Source organism: Haliaeetus albicilla, chromosome 12 (genome assembly GCF_947461875.1).
Source record: "Haliaeetus albicilla chromosome 12, bHalAlb1.1, whole genome shotgun sequence".
Classification (NCBI taxonomy): domain Eukaryota; kingdom Metazoa; phylum Chordata; class Aves; order Accipitriformes; family Accipitridae; genus Haliaeetus; species Haliaeetus albicilla.
This window is the reverse complement of record NC_091494.1, coordinates 5,569,336-5,585,758: the sequence shown is the minus strand read 5'-3', so window position 1 is coordinate 5,585,758 and position 16,423 is coordinate 5,569,336. Positions and strand designations below refer to the sequence as shown.

Genomic DNA, 16,423 nt, shown 5'->3' with positions numbered 1-16,423 from the left:
CTGGGATGGGGGGGTGGGGGGGGCGTTCTGCCAGCGGTTGGGGGGGGTCCTGGACTTTTCCCCGCCCCTCCGGCTACCGTAGGGCGGGAGCTCCGCGGCCCCTTTAAGAGGCGGGTCCTACGCTAGGCTCCACCCCCTCCTCTTCCCGCTAGCGGGCGGGGCGCGGCGTCGAAGGAGGAGGAGGGAAGGGAGTTGAGGCCGGCGGAGGGCGGCACCGACCAATGGGGGCGAGCGGCGGGGGCGGGGCTTGGCGGCGGGCGGCCAACGGGCGGGCGCCGGGGCGCTGTGAGGAGGTCGGGCGCGCGGGGCATGACGGCGCCGGGCAGCGCGGGGCCGCCGCGCAGGTACTGGCGGGGGGGGGGGGAGTTGCGGGGGCCCCGGGTACCGGGGGGGGCGGCCGGGAGCCGCGGGGCGCCTCCCTCTTACCGCCGGGGAGCCCAGTGCCAGCCCTCGGCCTGCCCCCCCCTCCGCCCCCGCCGGCGGCGTCGCGCTCTGAGGGGAGCGCGGAAACACCGAGGCTCGCGCCCCGCCCCCCCCCCCCCCCATTTCACCTCAGTGAGGGGACGAAGTGCGGCCGGGGGTCCCGCCGCTGCCTGGCCAGGGGGGCCGCCGGTTCTGCCTGGCGGAGGGAGGTGTGTGGAGGGGGCTCCGAGCCCGGGAGGAGGCTGGGGCCTGGCCCCGGTCGCTCCTCGCCGCGTCCCCCAGCTCTCCTGGCCCATCGTTGCACCGCCGGGGCCGCGAGGGGAACGTGGCCCGGGGCTCTTGGAGCGGCGCCCGGTAAAAACCGGTATCCCGGGTGCTGGGGAGTGATCCTGGGACCGAGGCCTCGGTTCTCACCCCGGCTGTCGCCCACCGGGTGTAGGTCCCCGGGGACAAGGGAGAAGAACCCCGGGGAGGGGGCGGGGGGGCATCGAGGGAGGCCGCCCGAGGTGCGGGGACCTGGGGACACACGCGCAGAGGGCTCCGTCCGTGTCTCGTCCTCCTTTCCTTGACCTCCCGCCTCTCTCCTGACAGCGCCGCCGGGGACCGGCCGTTCCCCTCCAGCATCCTCGGCGGTGGCTCCGCTCCAGCAGCCAACACACGGGATTGAAATGACCTTGAAAGCCGGGAACAAGGGCAGCTCGCCGGATCCCGCCCGGGCTCGCTCTGGCCAAGGCTGCCCAGCCACAAGTGCCTCCCTCCGGCTCTGATCCTCGGGCTTTTGTTGGTTTTTTTTGGGGGGGGGAAGGTGAAATCCCTGGCTCGCTCTCTCCTGCCTCCGCCGCGTGCTTCCCCCTCGCTTTCGCCGGCAGCAGTGGGGAAGGGATCCAGTGAAAATCAAACGCCGTCGGAGGGGCTCGTGCCAGACCGTTTCCAGACCGGATCCCAGCACTGTGTAAGGGAAGGGAGATGCCGATCCAGGGGGAGGGAGAAGCACAGGGCTTCACCCAGCAAAGCCACAGCCCAGGAGGAGAGCTGGGGGTCAGGGGGAGCCTGCGTGGGCAGGGAGGGGGGTGTCAGCCCCGTTACCGTGGGCAGGGCGTCAGCAGGTTGCCGGCAACGTTTTCCCTTTGCCGGCAACTCCTGCGCCTGCCTGCTCTGCCTCCTCTCGGGGGCTCTGCGCTCTGACTGTTCTTGCTCCACTTGTAGTTTGGGACACTTGGGATGGTGATTTTCCTGCAGAAGCAGCTTCCTGCTGAAAAAATTCCTTGAGGAGGGTGATGGCCTGAGCTGCTAGAAAGTGTTTTCCTCCCTGCGCTGGTGCTGGAAGCAGCTCTTGGCAGGGAGACCTCCCCGTCAGCTGTGCCTGGAGCCCAACCTTATCTTATCCCGTGCTCCCGAACCCCAGATCTCCATCCCTGCTGCATCTGGGAGCAGGGATGGACCGAGATCTGGAGACGGGTGATGAAACAGCCACTGCGATGTCTCCACTGGGGCTGACGATGCTCCTCACAGCCCTCAGACCCTCCCTGGAGCAGCCTGATGCCAGCATTGCGTCCAGGGACCATCTGATCCAGGAGTTGTCCCTGGCAGTGACCGTAAGAGAGAGAAAACTGGGACAGGACCAAGTCCTTTTCAGTCTCTGGCCCTTCTTGTTTTAGGGGATTTCTGTGTGTTTGGTGACCCCGGGGGGGTTTCTTGGTGCCCTTGCTTCGAGCAAGGGGTGCCTCTCCCCGTCCCTTGCACGGTGCCTCTTGGTGTCAGCCCCGGTTAGGGCTAAATCTACTTGCCCGGATTAAGTGGCGCAACTGCTTGGGGATTTAAAGGATGACGTGGGGGAAGCCAGAGCAGGCTGAGCTCCATCGAGGAAGGCTCCAGAGCAGGTCAGAGCCCCTTTTCCAGCATGGGGGCAGGGGGGATGAAGGCTTTGGTGCCTCCGTGATAGGAGTTTTGGCTTCAGGGCAGCATGGCATCACCTGGCAGAGGGTGTTTGTGGTGCAGGGCTGCCTGTCCTGAAGGTGCGGGGTGTCTGAGGCCTTTTGGTGTGATTGTCAAGGGATGTTATTTTGGTGCTTCTTGTCGGTAGAATCTCCATTCCCTTCCAGACACATCCTTTGACCTGAGCTTCTCCTAAAAATTCCCCACAACTGTTCATCCCATCCCCACAATGCTTGGGCTTTGGGGCTATATGGGCAGCTCGTTTACTTTGCAAACGCCGGTTGCGGGGACTCAGGAGCTGGTTCCCAGCCTGGTCCTAACTGCATGGCACTGGTGACTTGCGTTCTGTTTTTCTGCAGCCCTGCGTTTGTGCTGCATCTTGAGGGAGCATTCCCTGTGCCTCCAGCTGGGATTCAGCCCGGCTCCATTGCATCGGGACAGTGTTTTGGTCAGGCCCCCAAGGCTGCAGGGACACAGGGACTTACGCAGCTTTGATTCTCAGACTGTTTGGGCATGGCTGTTGGGGTGCAGCACCCCTGTCCTGGCTCTCACTGAGACTGTGGGGGATTATTTAGATGGGTTTCCCTTCAGATGAGCCCCTAGGAGTGGGAGCTAGGGAAGTACAGGCAGCGAAAGAGCCCCTCTCTGTAGGTAGGAAGCAGTTTGGTATGGCTTCTCCGCCTGGGCTCTGCTGCACCTCCAGGCATCATCCCTGCGGGCACTGGGATGCGCTCCAGCTCCACGCTCGTCCTGCCTGCTGGCACCTGTCCTGCCTGCTGCTGTCCTGCCAGTCCCCCACCTGCTCTGGCATCACCCCCTGCCCATTGAGCCGTGCTCTTTTCCCTTGAATAATTTCCTCTCTGTAGGTCCAGTGGCTGTTTGCCGGCTCTGCCGTGCTGCCACAGACCATGGATCGCTGTTCCGGCATTGGTCCCCTGGGATAGTGATTCGCTTTGGCTCCCCATGCCAGAAGCACCGTGGCATGGCAATCTCCAGTTGCGGTTTGCTGAGGGCGGAAGCGTCACCTTTCTGGCCCGCCGGTTGATAACCTTCCCCGGGTGGCACTGGGAGTGTGTTTACTTTACCTGTTGTGGCTGATAAGCGCCTCTGATAAAACTCATGATAGTAAATAACAGGCTTCAACAAGAGGGGAGCAATTAAAGGAGGGAGGTGGTGCCCTCGGCAGGGGCTCTGCCCTGGGAAGATGGTGTTTTGCTGAGCCAGAGGAGCAGACCCTGGCCCTCACTGGCTGAAGTCTCCATCACCCCAGGGAGTTTCGTAGAGCTGCGATTTTTCCCATCCCAACCTCCATCTCTTGGGGAGGAGAGGCTCTGCTTTGGAGGGTGTTACCTGAGGCAGCGGGGAGGGAGCTGCTGCTCCTTGGCCACTTGGTTGCAAGTGCTGGGGAGCTCCTGGCAGGAAATGCCCTTTTTTTCTCCTGTGACGTGAGAAATCACAGAAATATTCTTGCTGTCCTTGAGCGGCAGAGATACTGACGTCTCTGTGCACACTGGGATTGAAGGGAATGGATTTATGGCTCCAAAACGCATCTCCCCCCTCTTTCCCTTCCCCCGGGGGCTAACAGGCTTCTCTTTGCAGCGCCAAGCCGATGCATGAAAAAGCAGCTCCCCTGAAGAGCCCTGAGCCCATGCATGGCCGTGAGAAACTGGAGGCATCCCACAAGGAGAAGAGTTTGGATTCCCTCGATGGCAGGTAAGGGGCAGCATCCTGGGGTCTACGGTCGAGTCTTTGCTCTTTTTTGCCTCCTGTTGCGACCTCCTGCAGTGTCCCTGCTGCCTCCAAGCCCCTAAATGCAGCTCGCCAGCTATGGGTGGGCACAGAGGGTCCTCTCTTTATTTTCCCTTTCGAATACTGGGTCTATAAAAGCAGGGAGGGGAGAGGGGTTTGGGGAAGGGGACCGGTATTCCCGCTGCTGAGGTTGTTGGGAGGACTTCCCTGTCTGTGGTTTCTCCCTTCATCTGCCTGCGTGATGGGTGTGGATGGATGCCCTTGTGCGTGGCCGAAGACGAGTCCGTCCTTCTGCCTGGGCACGTTCCCAAATTCCCATTTGTGCTTTCCCTGGGGAAACCCTGACCTGGCTGAAGCTGCCCGTTACCAGCTCCTAACCTGTCCCAGGCTACTGCTGGGGGCAGCTCTGGGCTGCTTCCCCCAGTGCTGGGGTGTGTTTTGGGTACCGGCACCCTGGTGCTGCTGCCTCCACTGGCTCACTATAAGCCTGATGCCAGACAGAGATCAGCCTTCTCCTGCAGCTGTTATTTAACCTCAGCAATGCCCAGTGCTACAATAAATCACAGAGACATCCGAAATGCGGCTGCCTGGGGTCTGTCTGCAGTCCTCTACATCTTACTGTGTCTCTTCTTGCAGCACATGTGTTTTAGGGAGCGGGTGAGAGACCTGGGGTTCTTCACTTACCTGATGATGATGATTATGATTATTATTATATTTTTCCTTCCAGCCTCCACCTGAATGAAGCCCTGAAGGATGAAGACATCAAGAAATGCCACCGCGAAGTGGTAAGTCTTTGGCTTCATGAGCAAATGGGCTGGTTCGTTGTAGCCTGACCCCGGCCATTTGCCAGGGTGGAGCCTGCCTGGGGTCTCAAACGTGGGCTGCGGGAGCCAGAGGAGAAGCCACAGCGGCTTCTGGCGTAGGGCAGAGGCTCCCGCCTGCATTTTCAGGGGAGTCGATGATGGTTTCCTGTGGCCTCTGATCTGCCTTGCAAACACTTTGGGGATTTTCCTTCCAGAGCAAAGGAGAAAGTGGAAATCTTGACTGCAAGCAGCTCGGTTCCTGTCCGTTTGAACCTTTTTGTTCAAATCATGCCTGAAGTAGAGCTTTTCGGTCTGTCTAAACAAGAGATGCTTTGGAAGAGGAAGGGGCGGAGGGAGGAGGCATTTTCCCTTTCCCTGTGAAAAAGATGGAGGAGAAGAACATTTTGCTGATTATTCAGAGGCATCTGGGAGGCTTACTAGATGGCAATGGGTTTGTGCTGGGGCCAGGGGGTGTTTCTTGACCTATGGATCAAAGACAGCCTGGGGTTGGCTCAGAGGTGATGCCACAGTCCCGCCATGTCCCTCCATAACCCCTTGTGTCCCTCTGAAACGCTCCCAGCGGCACCCCCACCATCCCGCCGTCTCTCCCAGGGGTGGTGTCTGAGCTGACCCCAGGTGATGCTGAGCCTTGATCCTCTTACGGCCCAGCTCATCCGGTGACAAGGTGCACGGAACAAAGGTGACCTTGTCACCACGGGCAGGAGGGCTCTGCCTGCAGTGCTGCCTGCAAACCAGCCTTGCTGCCCTGGGGCCCTTCGAGCTGTGCTGGACTTCTCCACGTCCTCACAAAGCATCTTGTCCCTTGGATTTCAGGGGACAGCTGTCACCGCTGCAGGGACAGTCGCATCCCTGGGGAGCACCCCGAGGCCTGGGCGCTGCCTCCTCCAGGGCAGGGGGTGCAAATCTGCCTGCGCTGCCTTACAGGACTAACTGAGTGGATTTAATGCAAAGTGCTGAACTGCTTTGGAGCCTTTAACTTACATACAGATTTATTTAAGGGCGAACCTGCCGAGCCTCCTGCCGCGGCTGCTGGCAGGCTTTGAAGAGGCACCGGGAATATAAATAGCTGGATGGCGCGGCGCGATGGGTGCAAAGCAAGTGTTGTCACTGTGCCCCGAATAACGGAAGAGCTCGAGGAGGAGGAGAGAAACAGCTGGGCAAAATAAATTGCCTGCAGATGAGCCCAGGACAAAACGGGCTCCTTGCAGAGGCTCAGGAGCCTCCTTAGATATTAGGGGATATGTTTATTTGGGAGGATGGCACAACGTTTGCTGGGTGCTGGATCATCTGACCCTCCTCTAGCCCTTCGGGTCTGCCGTACCCAGCCTGGTGGGACCCTGCTGCATTGGTCCCGGGTGCGGGGAGAGGGAGATTTTTTTTGCAGGAGGGTGTTTTTCTGGGTCTCCTCTTCAGCAAGGTCACTAGATAACTTTGTTCTGCTTTATTTTCAGGCCGCTAGCAAGTACAACTCCCAGTACCACAAGCTGTTCAAGGACATCCCGACAGAGGAGAGCGTGCTGAAAGGTGGGTGGCATGGCAAGGGACGGGTATGGGGGTAGCAGGATCTGGCACATAGTCTGCCATGCCCCTCTCTCTGCCTTGCAGTTTGCTCATGTGCGCTCCAGAGAGACATCCTCATCCAGGGAAGGCTTTACATCTCCCCCAACTGGCTCTGCTTCTACGCAAACCTTTTTGGGAAGGACATCAAGGTAACACGGAGACCAGCTCACCCTGGTCCCTTAGAGCTTGTAGCCCAGGCTATGCTGCAGCTTATCCCCTCGTACATCCAAATACCACCAAAATCATAATTAAAAGCCTCCGATGTGAAGGGGAGCATGGTTGTGCCTCCCCCTCTGATCACCTGCGGCACCTGCCTGGGGAAACCAAATATTGGTTTGGTTTAAAATTCCCTGATGCAAAACCTCCTACAAGCCGCAACAGTGTTTGAAGGAAGATCAAAGGTTTTGGGGGGGGCGGGGGGGGGAGATTTGAATCTCTCTTGGCTTTTCTTTTTGATTTACAGTCTGATGTTTCCCTGTTAGTCTTGTGGCTGACGGGGATCTTGGGGAGAGACGACTTCCTTTAAAACTGGGCTGAAGAACTGAATTATTTATATCAGCCACTTTAAACAAATAGCTGATAGAAATACGGGGTTTCAATGAAGTTATCCTGCCATAAATTATATCCTGCCTTAGTTTTAACCCTCTGTGGGCTTGTAGAGGGGGCTTTCATGATGGGTTTTAAGGAGACTTGCTGGACAATGCTTTCCTCATGTCCTCGCTGTTCTGATTGAGTAGAAACCACCTCCCAGGCAAGATTAACGTGGCGGGGATGCTGTGACCTTTAATAAAAACCCAGCTGTCTCTGGGAAATGCTGAATCCCCGCGTCGCCACTCGGCTTGAGGCATAATTACGATGCGTGTTATATTTCTGCCTTGCGAAAGAAACTCACTGAGCTCACACCATGCCCGTCCCTGCCCGTCCCCATGTCTTTTTGCCCTGCAGGTCGTGATCCCGGTGGTCTCCGTACAGCTGATAAAAAAGCACAAGACGGCTCGGCTGCTGCCCAATGGCTTGGCCATCACCACCAACGCCAGCAGAAAGGTAACGGTGACGCTTGGAGCATTGGTACCCAGCCTCACCACAGCCAGGGGATGCCCTGGTCCAAGCTGGCTGCGATTTGAGAGCAGGGAATGAAGTGATTCCCATCCCTGGCTGAAAGTGTGGGCCGGTTGGGAAGTGAGCGCTGCTCTCTGTGCTGGCAGCCAGCCAGGGCAAACACCACAGCTTTGCTTTTGTTTCTGAATTTCACTTTGTTTTTGAGCGAAGCAAAGCCCGAGTAGAACTCGGTCGAGCCTGACAAATCCCTGCCAGGCTCGAATAAAACCTTTAAACTCCTTAAACGCAAGCAGGGGAAGGGTTTGGGCTGGCGTTCAACCTGGGCTGGCAGAAAACTTCGTTAAGGGGCTGAATTTCCAGCTTTTAAATCACGTTGGGTGTTGTCGGCTGCAACGAGCTGACGTAGTCCTGCTCGGTGCATCCGAGTCCTCGTCTGGCCGACTGCTGCTGGCAGCAGCGTGCATTGCAGATCCCCTGACAGGGAGGGGGTTATTCCTGCAGGATTTTAGCAGGGGGTGGCACAAGGCAGGATTTGGGCATTCAAAGCGATCTGCTCTGCACATTGCGTGGACTCTGCATCGGGCAAGGCAAGCGTTGCCCCGTGTCCTCTTGTGCCGATCCGTGGGGATGTTTTCTGTTGCTCCTGGCCCCATTTGCTGCCACATCCCTCTGGGCTAAGCACGGGAGGCCCCATGGGAACAGCAGCTGAGTGAAACTGGCCCCAAAAAAATCTGGTCCAGGTTTTAGCAGGCTGCAAAAATAACAGCAAGTAAACTCTGCAGGGAGATGCCTGTGGGGGGGATGTGGCTCCTGAAGGAGGGGAGATTCAAGGGCAGGATGTCTCTGCCTGTTCCCTGCCTGTGAAGAACCAGACTCGGGACGGGGGGAAATCTCTCCCAGCAGCTTCTCTTTTTCTCTTGCAGTACATCTTTGTGTCCCTCATCTCCCGCGACAGCGTCTACGATGTCCTGAGGAGAGTCTGCACGCACCTGCAGGTACCCTCTACCCCGCATCTGACAGCATTTTGATGGCTGCAGGGCTCTGTGCTCTCCCCTTGGGCTGCATTTTGGGGAGCCGAGCTCTTCACCACCGCCTCCAAGGCTTCAGACTGCTCCCAAAGTCCTCCCTGGTGCCCTGCTGCCTCTTCCCAGCGTCCTCGCTCCACAGCAAGGGACAGGAAGAGGGGCAGGAGCTATGCCCCGGGCGCATCCTGTCCCTGTGAGCTGCCGCTGGCCTTTTCTGGGTCATGGATGACGGAGGCAGAGCCCGGAGTTTCTGTTCTTTCCCAGGGCGTGTATGTGAATTATTTATAATCTGGTAGTAATACTAGTTCTGCCACTCTGCACATCACCGCCTTTTCCCCAGATCTGAAGTTTTAAGGGGAGGAAAAATGGTGCAAAGTCAAAAAAAAATTTGAATTAAAAAGTCTGAGGGGTGAAGACCTCCATCAGCCCTCGAGCTGGAGAGGAGGATTGTGGGGACCTCTTCTTCTCCCTGCCTTTGAAGCACGTGGGAAGTGGTGCCGGAGCCCTTCCCCATCCAGAAGGGTGTCTGCCGGCTGTGCTGGGGCAGCGATTTGGGTGACTCAGACCCATTGCCAAACTGGGGAATTTATTCTTTGAAATGTGCTGGGCTCTGCCTAGATATTCCTGGTTTTTTTCCCCCGATGGTTTATCCCCTCTGCCAGGAGCCGAGGCCAGTGCAGAAGCCCTCAGCTCAGCCACAGCCCCATAGGGTTTTTGGTGATGGGAAGCAGCGATGCAGTGCCCCATTCTCTCTGGATGCTCTTCTTTGTCTCCAGAATCCCCGTGCTTGCAAGTTTTAAACAGCTGCTCTTCCTAGACTCACTAGAAAAGTCAAAATTCAATTTTCTGGCTCAGGTTGAAGCAGGCAGAGGCAGCACCATAACGCCTGATTTTTTCTCCCCTCCAGGTTTCGAGTAAGAAGAGCTTGAGTTTGAAGGAGCTGACAGAGGAGCCTGATGCCGTGTCGCTGGTGAGGGTCAGGGCGGCTCTGGGAGAGGGAAGGACGGCCATGAACTCGCGCTGTGGGCAGGAGAGCATCCGCCTGGCCCCCTTGGTGGGTTTAACGCCTTCCCGGCATGCTGAGATTCGGCTGGCAGCCACTTGCAGGGCACAGAGTCAGTTTTCTCCCCTCGCTGCTGACAAAGGTTGTGCGAGGATGCGGCCGTTGCCTTCGTAGCTCGTCCTCTGGGATCCTCATACCCCAACTTGTCAGAAACGGATGGGTCAAGAGGACGATTCGGACAGCCTGTGGCTGAGCGCAAACTGATGACTCGGCTGGTTGGTCTTGGGGGTCTGTTTATAGACAGAAAATCTTCAGAGCGATGCGGAAAATGCTGCCATACTGCTCCTGCCAGCTGATACTCTTTGCAGCCGCGAACACAGATAACAGGCTGGAAATGTGATTGAATTGTCCAAAAACCTGTGGCATGAGTGGGACGGCTCATAGCCGGGAGACTGGAGAGGGAAAAGCCTGCCAAACTGTGGCTTGACTGAGGGAGCACGAGGGGCCGCATCCTGCTGCCTTTGGAGCATGGCAGGGCTCAGCTCTGCCCGCAATGGCTGCGTCCCTGGCCGGCAGGATGTGTCCTCTCCATGAAATGTGGATGGCCCATCCCTGTCTCTGCTCCGTCATGAAGGCATTGGTGCTGCAGCTGTGCTGGGCTGTACGGGGACACTGAGCAGGGTGTCCTCCATGGGCTGGTGGCCTTGTGCATCAGGCTGGGTGCAGGAGGTGACAATTGGGGTGGCCCTTGTGGGCCAGTGGCCTCACACACTGGACCAGGAGGTGACAAATGGGATGTCCCCCGTGGTCTGGTGGCATCCCAAGGGTTGAAGGCACTTTTCAAGGGCTGAATCGGGAGCGATGCAGGCTGGTGGTGTCTCCCAGTCCTTCTGAGGGCTGTAGCCTTTCAGCAGCTCCAGCCCCGCGGACTCTCCGGCGGGGGAACCCCTCTCTGTGCCAGCTGCTGCCCTGCTCAATTCGGTGCCTTTCCGGGGTGTGCTGGGACCAGTATGCTGAGCCACAGGGTGGGCAAGTGGGTCTTGGAGGATGATGGGTGACCGTGCTGAGCTTCAAACAAAGGGGTGAAGGAGGTAGGAATTGGTATTTGGGGCAGGTGTGGGGTGCGTGGTCAGGTCCTTCCTATGGCAGCAGGAGCCTATGTCCCCACGGGCCCATTGTGGAGGACCAGCTTCCCTTTTGGATGTGCTGGTGCTCGACGGAGATGCTGTAAGGTTCCAGGCTGAATCTGGCCCCACTGTGTCCTCGGCGCTGCCAGTTTCACGGGAGAAAGTGCTGCCGGTGGCTTGGCTCACCCAGGGCTGTTCCCGCAGGAGGTGATTGTCCCCGAGGGCAAGTGGAGGAAGGTGTCACCCGCCTCGCTGTCACTGTCGCTGCCAGATGCCGACTACCAGTGCATCCACCGGACCTCTGTCAGCAGCCTGAGCGCCAAGGAGAGCTCCTTCACCTCCGAGGAGCCTCTGGTTTCGGGTGAGGGCTGCATCTGACCCAGGGACGCGGGTTTGTGCCCTGCCTTGCACATGGTGCTGGGTGTAAACCTCCATAAATACATGTTCATCCATCCTCTGCGCTCGTGGAGGGGATTTCTGCCTTGCAGACGAACAGGGTTGAGGCTGGGAGTCGGTGATGGGGTCCTGGGGATGGGGTCTCCTGGCTGTGGGGTCTGAGCCCTCAGCGTGCACCTGTAATGCCCGTGCAGGCAGTGTTAGCCCACGAGGGAGGAGTATGTGATGCTTGAAGGCTCCCAGTTGCCGGAGGAGCACGAGCATCTGCCCAGTGTTGCCGTGCTGCTGACTCTGGACTTGTATTTCAGAAAGTGCAATAAACACTGAGGAGGAGCTGGAGGTGGAGCAGAGCTGTGTGGCGGAGCTGAGACCCTCTGACTACCAGCTCCTGAAGATCTTCATTGTGCTGTAAGTGTGCTGAGGGCGGCCGTGGCGTGGGGAAGTATAGGGGGTACGCTGGGAACCTCCATCTCAACCACCAGCCGCTGAGCACTTGCACTTTTTCCTCTGCTCCCAGCATCTGCCTCCTGGTTGTGTCCTCCTCGTACCTGGCGTTTCGCATCTTCCGTCTGGAGCAGCAGCTCTGCTCTCTGAACCGGGACTACCTCTCCCGCGGGCCCAGGAGGTGAGGGACCGTCGGGGACACTTTGGGGCAGGTGGTCACACCACGAGCGGACAACCTGAGGGATGTGGTCCAAGGAGCAACAGCTCCGCTCCACGATGTGTCCCAGGGGTGCTTTGTCCCTTATCCGGTGCCTGCTGTTGGGATGGCTGATGGCAGACCTCAAAGTTCCATCCCCATGCAGTAGATGATCCCATCAACTGCTGGTTTGAGCGACCAGGGAAAGCTCTGCTGTCCCTGAGACTTTCAGCCCTTGGGAAAAGGTTTCCTTGCAGGTTTGGGGCTGGTTCCTTGGTTGTAGGAAGCACCAGGGCATCTTGGTGGAGCTGGGCTGTGCCCTGTGGCTAACGGGACCACAGGCATCGGCAAGGGATGGACAGGTGTTGTGGTTTAGCCCCAGCTGGCAACTAAGCACCATGCAGCCGCTCTATCGCTTCCCCTCCTCAACTGGACAGGGGAGAGAAAATAAAACAAAAGGCTTGTGGGTTGAGCTAAGGACAGGGAGAGATCACTCAACCAATTACCGTGACGGGCAAAACAGACTCGCCTTGGGGAAAATTAACTCAATTTATTGCCAATCAAACCAGAGTAAGGTAATGAGAAATAAAACCAAATCTCAAAACACCTTACCCCCACCCCTCCCTTCTTCCCGGGCACAACTTCACTCCCAGATTCTCTACCAAGCCCCCCAGTGGCACAGGGGGACAGGGAATGGGGGTTGGGGTCAGTTCATCACACGTTGTCTCTGCTGCTACTTCCTCCTCAGGGGCAGGACTCATCACACTCATCCCCTGCTCCAGCGTGGGGTCCCTCCCATGGCAGACAGTTCTCGATGAACTTCTCCAGCGTGGGTCCTTTCCACGTGCTGCAGTCCTTCAGGAGCACACTGCTCCAGCATGGGTCCCCCGCAGGGTCACAAGTCCTGCCGGAAAATCTGCTCCGTGGGCTCCTCTCTCCACGGGGCCACAGGTCCTGCCAGGAGCCTGCTCCAGCACAGACTTCCCACGGGGTCACAGCCTCCTTCAGGCATCCCCCTGCTCCGGCGTGGGGTCGTCCCCGGGCTGCGGGTGGATATCTGCTCCACCGCGGACCTCCCTGGGCTGCAGGGGGACAGCCTGCCTCACCATGGTCTTCACCACGGGCTGCAGGGGAATCTCTGCTCCAGCACCTGGAGCACCTCCTCCTCCTCCTTCTCCTCCTCCTTCACTGACCTGGGGGTCTGCAGGGTTGTTTCTCTTACATATTCTCACTTGTCTCTCCAGCTGCTGTTGCGCAGCAGTTTTTCCCCCCTTATTAAATATGTTATCCCAGAGGCACTACCACTGTTGCTGATGGGCTCAGCCTTGGCCAGCGGTGGGTCCATCTTAGAGCCGGCTGGCATTGGCTCTGTTGGACACCGGGGAAGTTTCTAGCAGCTTCTCACACAAGCCATCCCTGTAGCCCCTCTGCTGCCAAAACCTTGCCATGCAAACCCAATACAACAGGAGTGGGTTCCCTTGGGTTGGGGACAGCGGGGGTTCTCCCTCCTCGTGCCTGTGGGGCCTGGGCACTGGGCTGGGGTACCGTGCCTCTGCAGCCACTCGCCCCGTCTTACCCTGCTCTCTGCTTGCAGGTGACCGTTACCCCCAGCGCTGGCTGAGGACGGACGCTGAGATGGTGGTACCCTGTGTACGGATCCCAGTGCTGCATCCTCCCAGCCATGGCTGTTGCACGTGGTCCGGCTTTCCCTTGGCCGGTGAAATGGGACCAAGTATCTTCTCTCTTCCCAGCGGGACCACTCGGCCAGCTCATGGCCACTGGTGCCAACTCCCCGTCCCACTGGAAACCCATTTTCTCCCCGGGACGCTGCTGGACTGTAGCACCGGACGAGAGCTCGGTAGCACCGGACGATGGCTTGGGACTGCCGAGGGGTTGGACCTCCCCTTAGGACTTGCTGCTAAAACGGGTGCCGGTTTTTATTCCAGACTTGGGGTTTTCTTGTTAAAAGATGACCTTAGGCTCACCAGGAACCCCCAAAAATGTGGATGAATTGCTGCTGCTGCTCTGGGTGAAGCCCGAGCAGCGGCTCTGGGCTGAACCTGCCTGTTTGTCCCCCTCTCGGTATCCCCGGGGCCACGGGTGGAGGAATGGCCCCAACCCTGGGAGTCTGCAGGGATGGGGAGAAAGGGGCCACCAGCCCTGTGGGGCATCATCTATCCCAGCACCCGAGGGTGGGGGTACAATCTAGGGTCCCCCCAGCTCTGCTGGGCTCTGTACTGGCCCCCAGCCCTTTTTTCCTGGAGTACTGGGCCATCTCTGGGTGCGTGTATGTGTGTGTGTGTGTCCCCTGCAAAGCACTTTAGGGTCCCCTATACCAGGTGTCCTGCGCCTGGCAATGGTGCCGGACCAAGGCTTCGTTAGCCCCGCTCACCTCTTTAAGATGTCCCAAAAGGAGCCTGTGGCTGGCACGAGTGAACGTCCCAGATCGCAGCGTGTGTGTGCCCTGGTTCGTGTTAACCTCATTGCCGCGTGGAGCTGAGTGCGACAGGATTTGTCCCGCAGCCTCCCCTGGGAGCACGCTGGGGCGGCAGGTGATACCTGTGCGATTCCTTTTCTTTTTCTTTCCTATTTTTTTGGAACTACAAGTGCTGATGGGGCCAAATCCCCACACCCTGGGGAAGAGCGTGCTGCTCGCTCCAGGCTTGGAACGGCTTTTAAATGAAAATAAAACCAGGATTTTCTAGCACATCGCTGTCTGCTGCCAGCATCCTTGCGGTGGTGCCGGGCTGCGAGCCCTGAAACGGGGTACCCCAGAATCTGTGCTGTCCTGGTGCCCCTTCGCTGGCTGCATCCTCAGGACGTGGATTATGTGGGGACAGCCCTGTCCTCGTGTGGGCTTGGGGATGGGTGGCATCGCCTTGTCCTCCCTTTGGGCCAGCGCTGGTGGAGGTGGGGCTGTTTAGCCCCCAATATCCCACCCTGCAGGGCAAGGCTGGAGGGGTGCCGCATGGGCCAGCGCGCCGGTGGGTGCTCAGCATTGTTTCTCCACACCAGGGAATCCTGCGTGTCACCCTGTGTGTCACCCTGGCCGTGCCAGGCGGCGGGGGGGGGGGGAATACCAGGCTGGGGTGCAGCCCTGGCTGGGGCGGGTGGGACTAGGGTGGCTTTTGGGGGACACCCCAGGGCCAGGCATGCTCCGGGCATAGGGGACAGGGAGGTTTTTTTCACTAGATGGCAGCAGACACTGCGGGATGTGACACTCAAGCTGGTGGCAGGGCCACCCTGGGGACAGTGGATGCCTGGGGAGGGTGCTGACCTGCAGCCCCGTCCCGCTGGGGTGGACAGGGTGAGCTTTCCTCTTCCTCCTCCTCTCTGAGCATCCGCAACCCAAATCCTCCCCCCGCCAGCCTGGCCCATGGAGCGAAACACATGAAAATGGGTGAAATGCATGAAAATGGCCCAACTTGAAAGCCACAGTGGAGGTGGCATTGGCTAAATGGGGACGGGGGTGGTGTCACCCTGGGGTGCTGAGGGGGTGGTCTGTGGTTTGGCCACGTTATTGGCCAAACTATTGAGGCTGCTTCAAAGCTCCGGTGTTATGGGGCTGTTGGAGCCTTTGACTTTGTGGGTGACCCGGTGGATGAAAGGCACCATCCCGCTGCCACCCCATCCCTGCTGGGGACTTGCCCAGCTCACTGTGCCAGTGCAGCCGCCAAAACGGGTTTGGGGTTGTTTTTTCAAAAAACAAGTTGGTGCTCAATGGGTTCAACCTCACAGTGGGGCTTATGGTCCCAAAAATTAGGTTTAGGATTGGGGCTTTTTTGGTCTTGCGTGCCCAGCCTGGTGTGTTTTTGGGTGCTCCGCAGCACCCAATACAAACCAGGTGCGTGGGGTCCCTCCCTTGTCCTCGTGCCGAGCCCGGACCAGGCATGTGACAGTGGTGACGGCCACCTCGGCTCCTCTCAGGGCTCTTTGGTTAAAGCCGGCAGTGGGACCACTCATGGGTGCAGTCGGCTGAACTGGAAGAGGTTTGGAGGAGCCCAGGGGTGAGACCCCACTGTGGTTTGGGGGGGGTTCCCTGCTGCTAGGAGCTGGTTGCAGGGCTCCGGTTTTGTTTTCCGGCCAGTGTTTGCCTGCCTGGTCAGCGTGTGTTAGCTCTCCCGCCGACACCCTGCTTGAGCTTATTTGCTTTTCTTTGTGTAAAGAAATGCCACGTAAAAGCCTTGGGTGCAGGAAACGTCCTGGGTGCTCACCTTGCTGGCTCCAGCAGCCCTGCCCTGTCCCTTGGGGATGAGGAACGCGGGGCGCCCGCCGAATGAGCACAGCCCCTGCCCTCAAGTCCCCCCCAATGCTCCCCCACTCACACCCACCACCCTGCCTTCCTACCTCCTCTCTACCTGCGCTCCTCCCCAGCCCAAATCAACCCCTAAAAATAGGACTAGGAGATTAAATCAGTTTGTGTGGCTGCCTCGCTATTGCGGAAGGCGTGGCGGAGTTGTCCCCAGGCTCGCTGGATCTCTAAGGCCAATTTCTGTTTGGTTTCACCCACTGCAGGGCACAGAGTGGCCGAGAAGCCGCTGCAAGACCTGAGGCTCTGCCCGCGAATCGCAGCCATTGTGGCCACGATACCATTGCACAACAAGAAACCGTGGGGCAGCAGGAGCCGCTGCTTGTTAGCGGGTACCTATACAATAGATGGGATGATGCTGACAAGCGCACAC

General features: G+C 58.6%; 1 protein-coding gene across 12 annotated transcripts; it reads left to right on the top strand.

Annotated features, from left to right (window-relative positions):
* The first annotated feature begins 235 nt into the window (after window positions 1–235).
* Window positions 236–14,448, top strand: GRAMD2A (GRAM domain containing 2A). 12 transcript variants are annotated; one of them, XM_069797744.1, is made up of 13 exons: window positions 236–344; window positions 1,015–1,375; window positions 3,958–4,071; window positions 4,835–4,892; window positions 6,383–6,455; window positions 6,537–6,640; window positions 7,437–7,535; window positions 8,474–8,545; window positions 9,483–9,629; window positions 10,910–11,066; window positions 11,410–11,509; window positions 11,619–11,726; window positions 13,336–14,448. In XM_069797744.1, the coding sequence occupies exons 3-13, from the start codon at window positions 3,968–3,970 to the stop codon at window positions 13,337–13,339; spliced, it is 1,026 nt and encodes a 341-aa protein (XP_069653845.1). In that variant the 5' UTR covers window positions 236–344; window positions 1,015–1,375; window positions 3,958–3,967; the 3' UTR covers window positions 13,340–14,448. The 12 variants fall into 12 exon arrangements, with proteins under 12 accessions (XP_069653845.1, XP_069653846.1, XP_069653850.1 ...); XM_069797745.1 differs by having other exon boundaries at window positions 3,944–4,071; XM_069797746.1 differs by lacking the exon at window positions 236–344 and adding an exon at window positions 609–632.
* The last annotated feature ends 1,975 nt before the right edge of the window (window positions 14,449–16,423 follow it).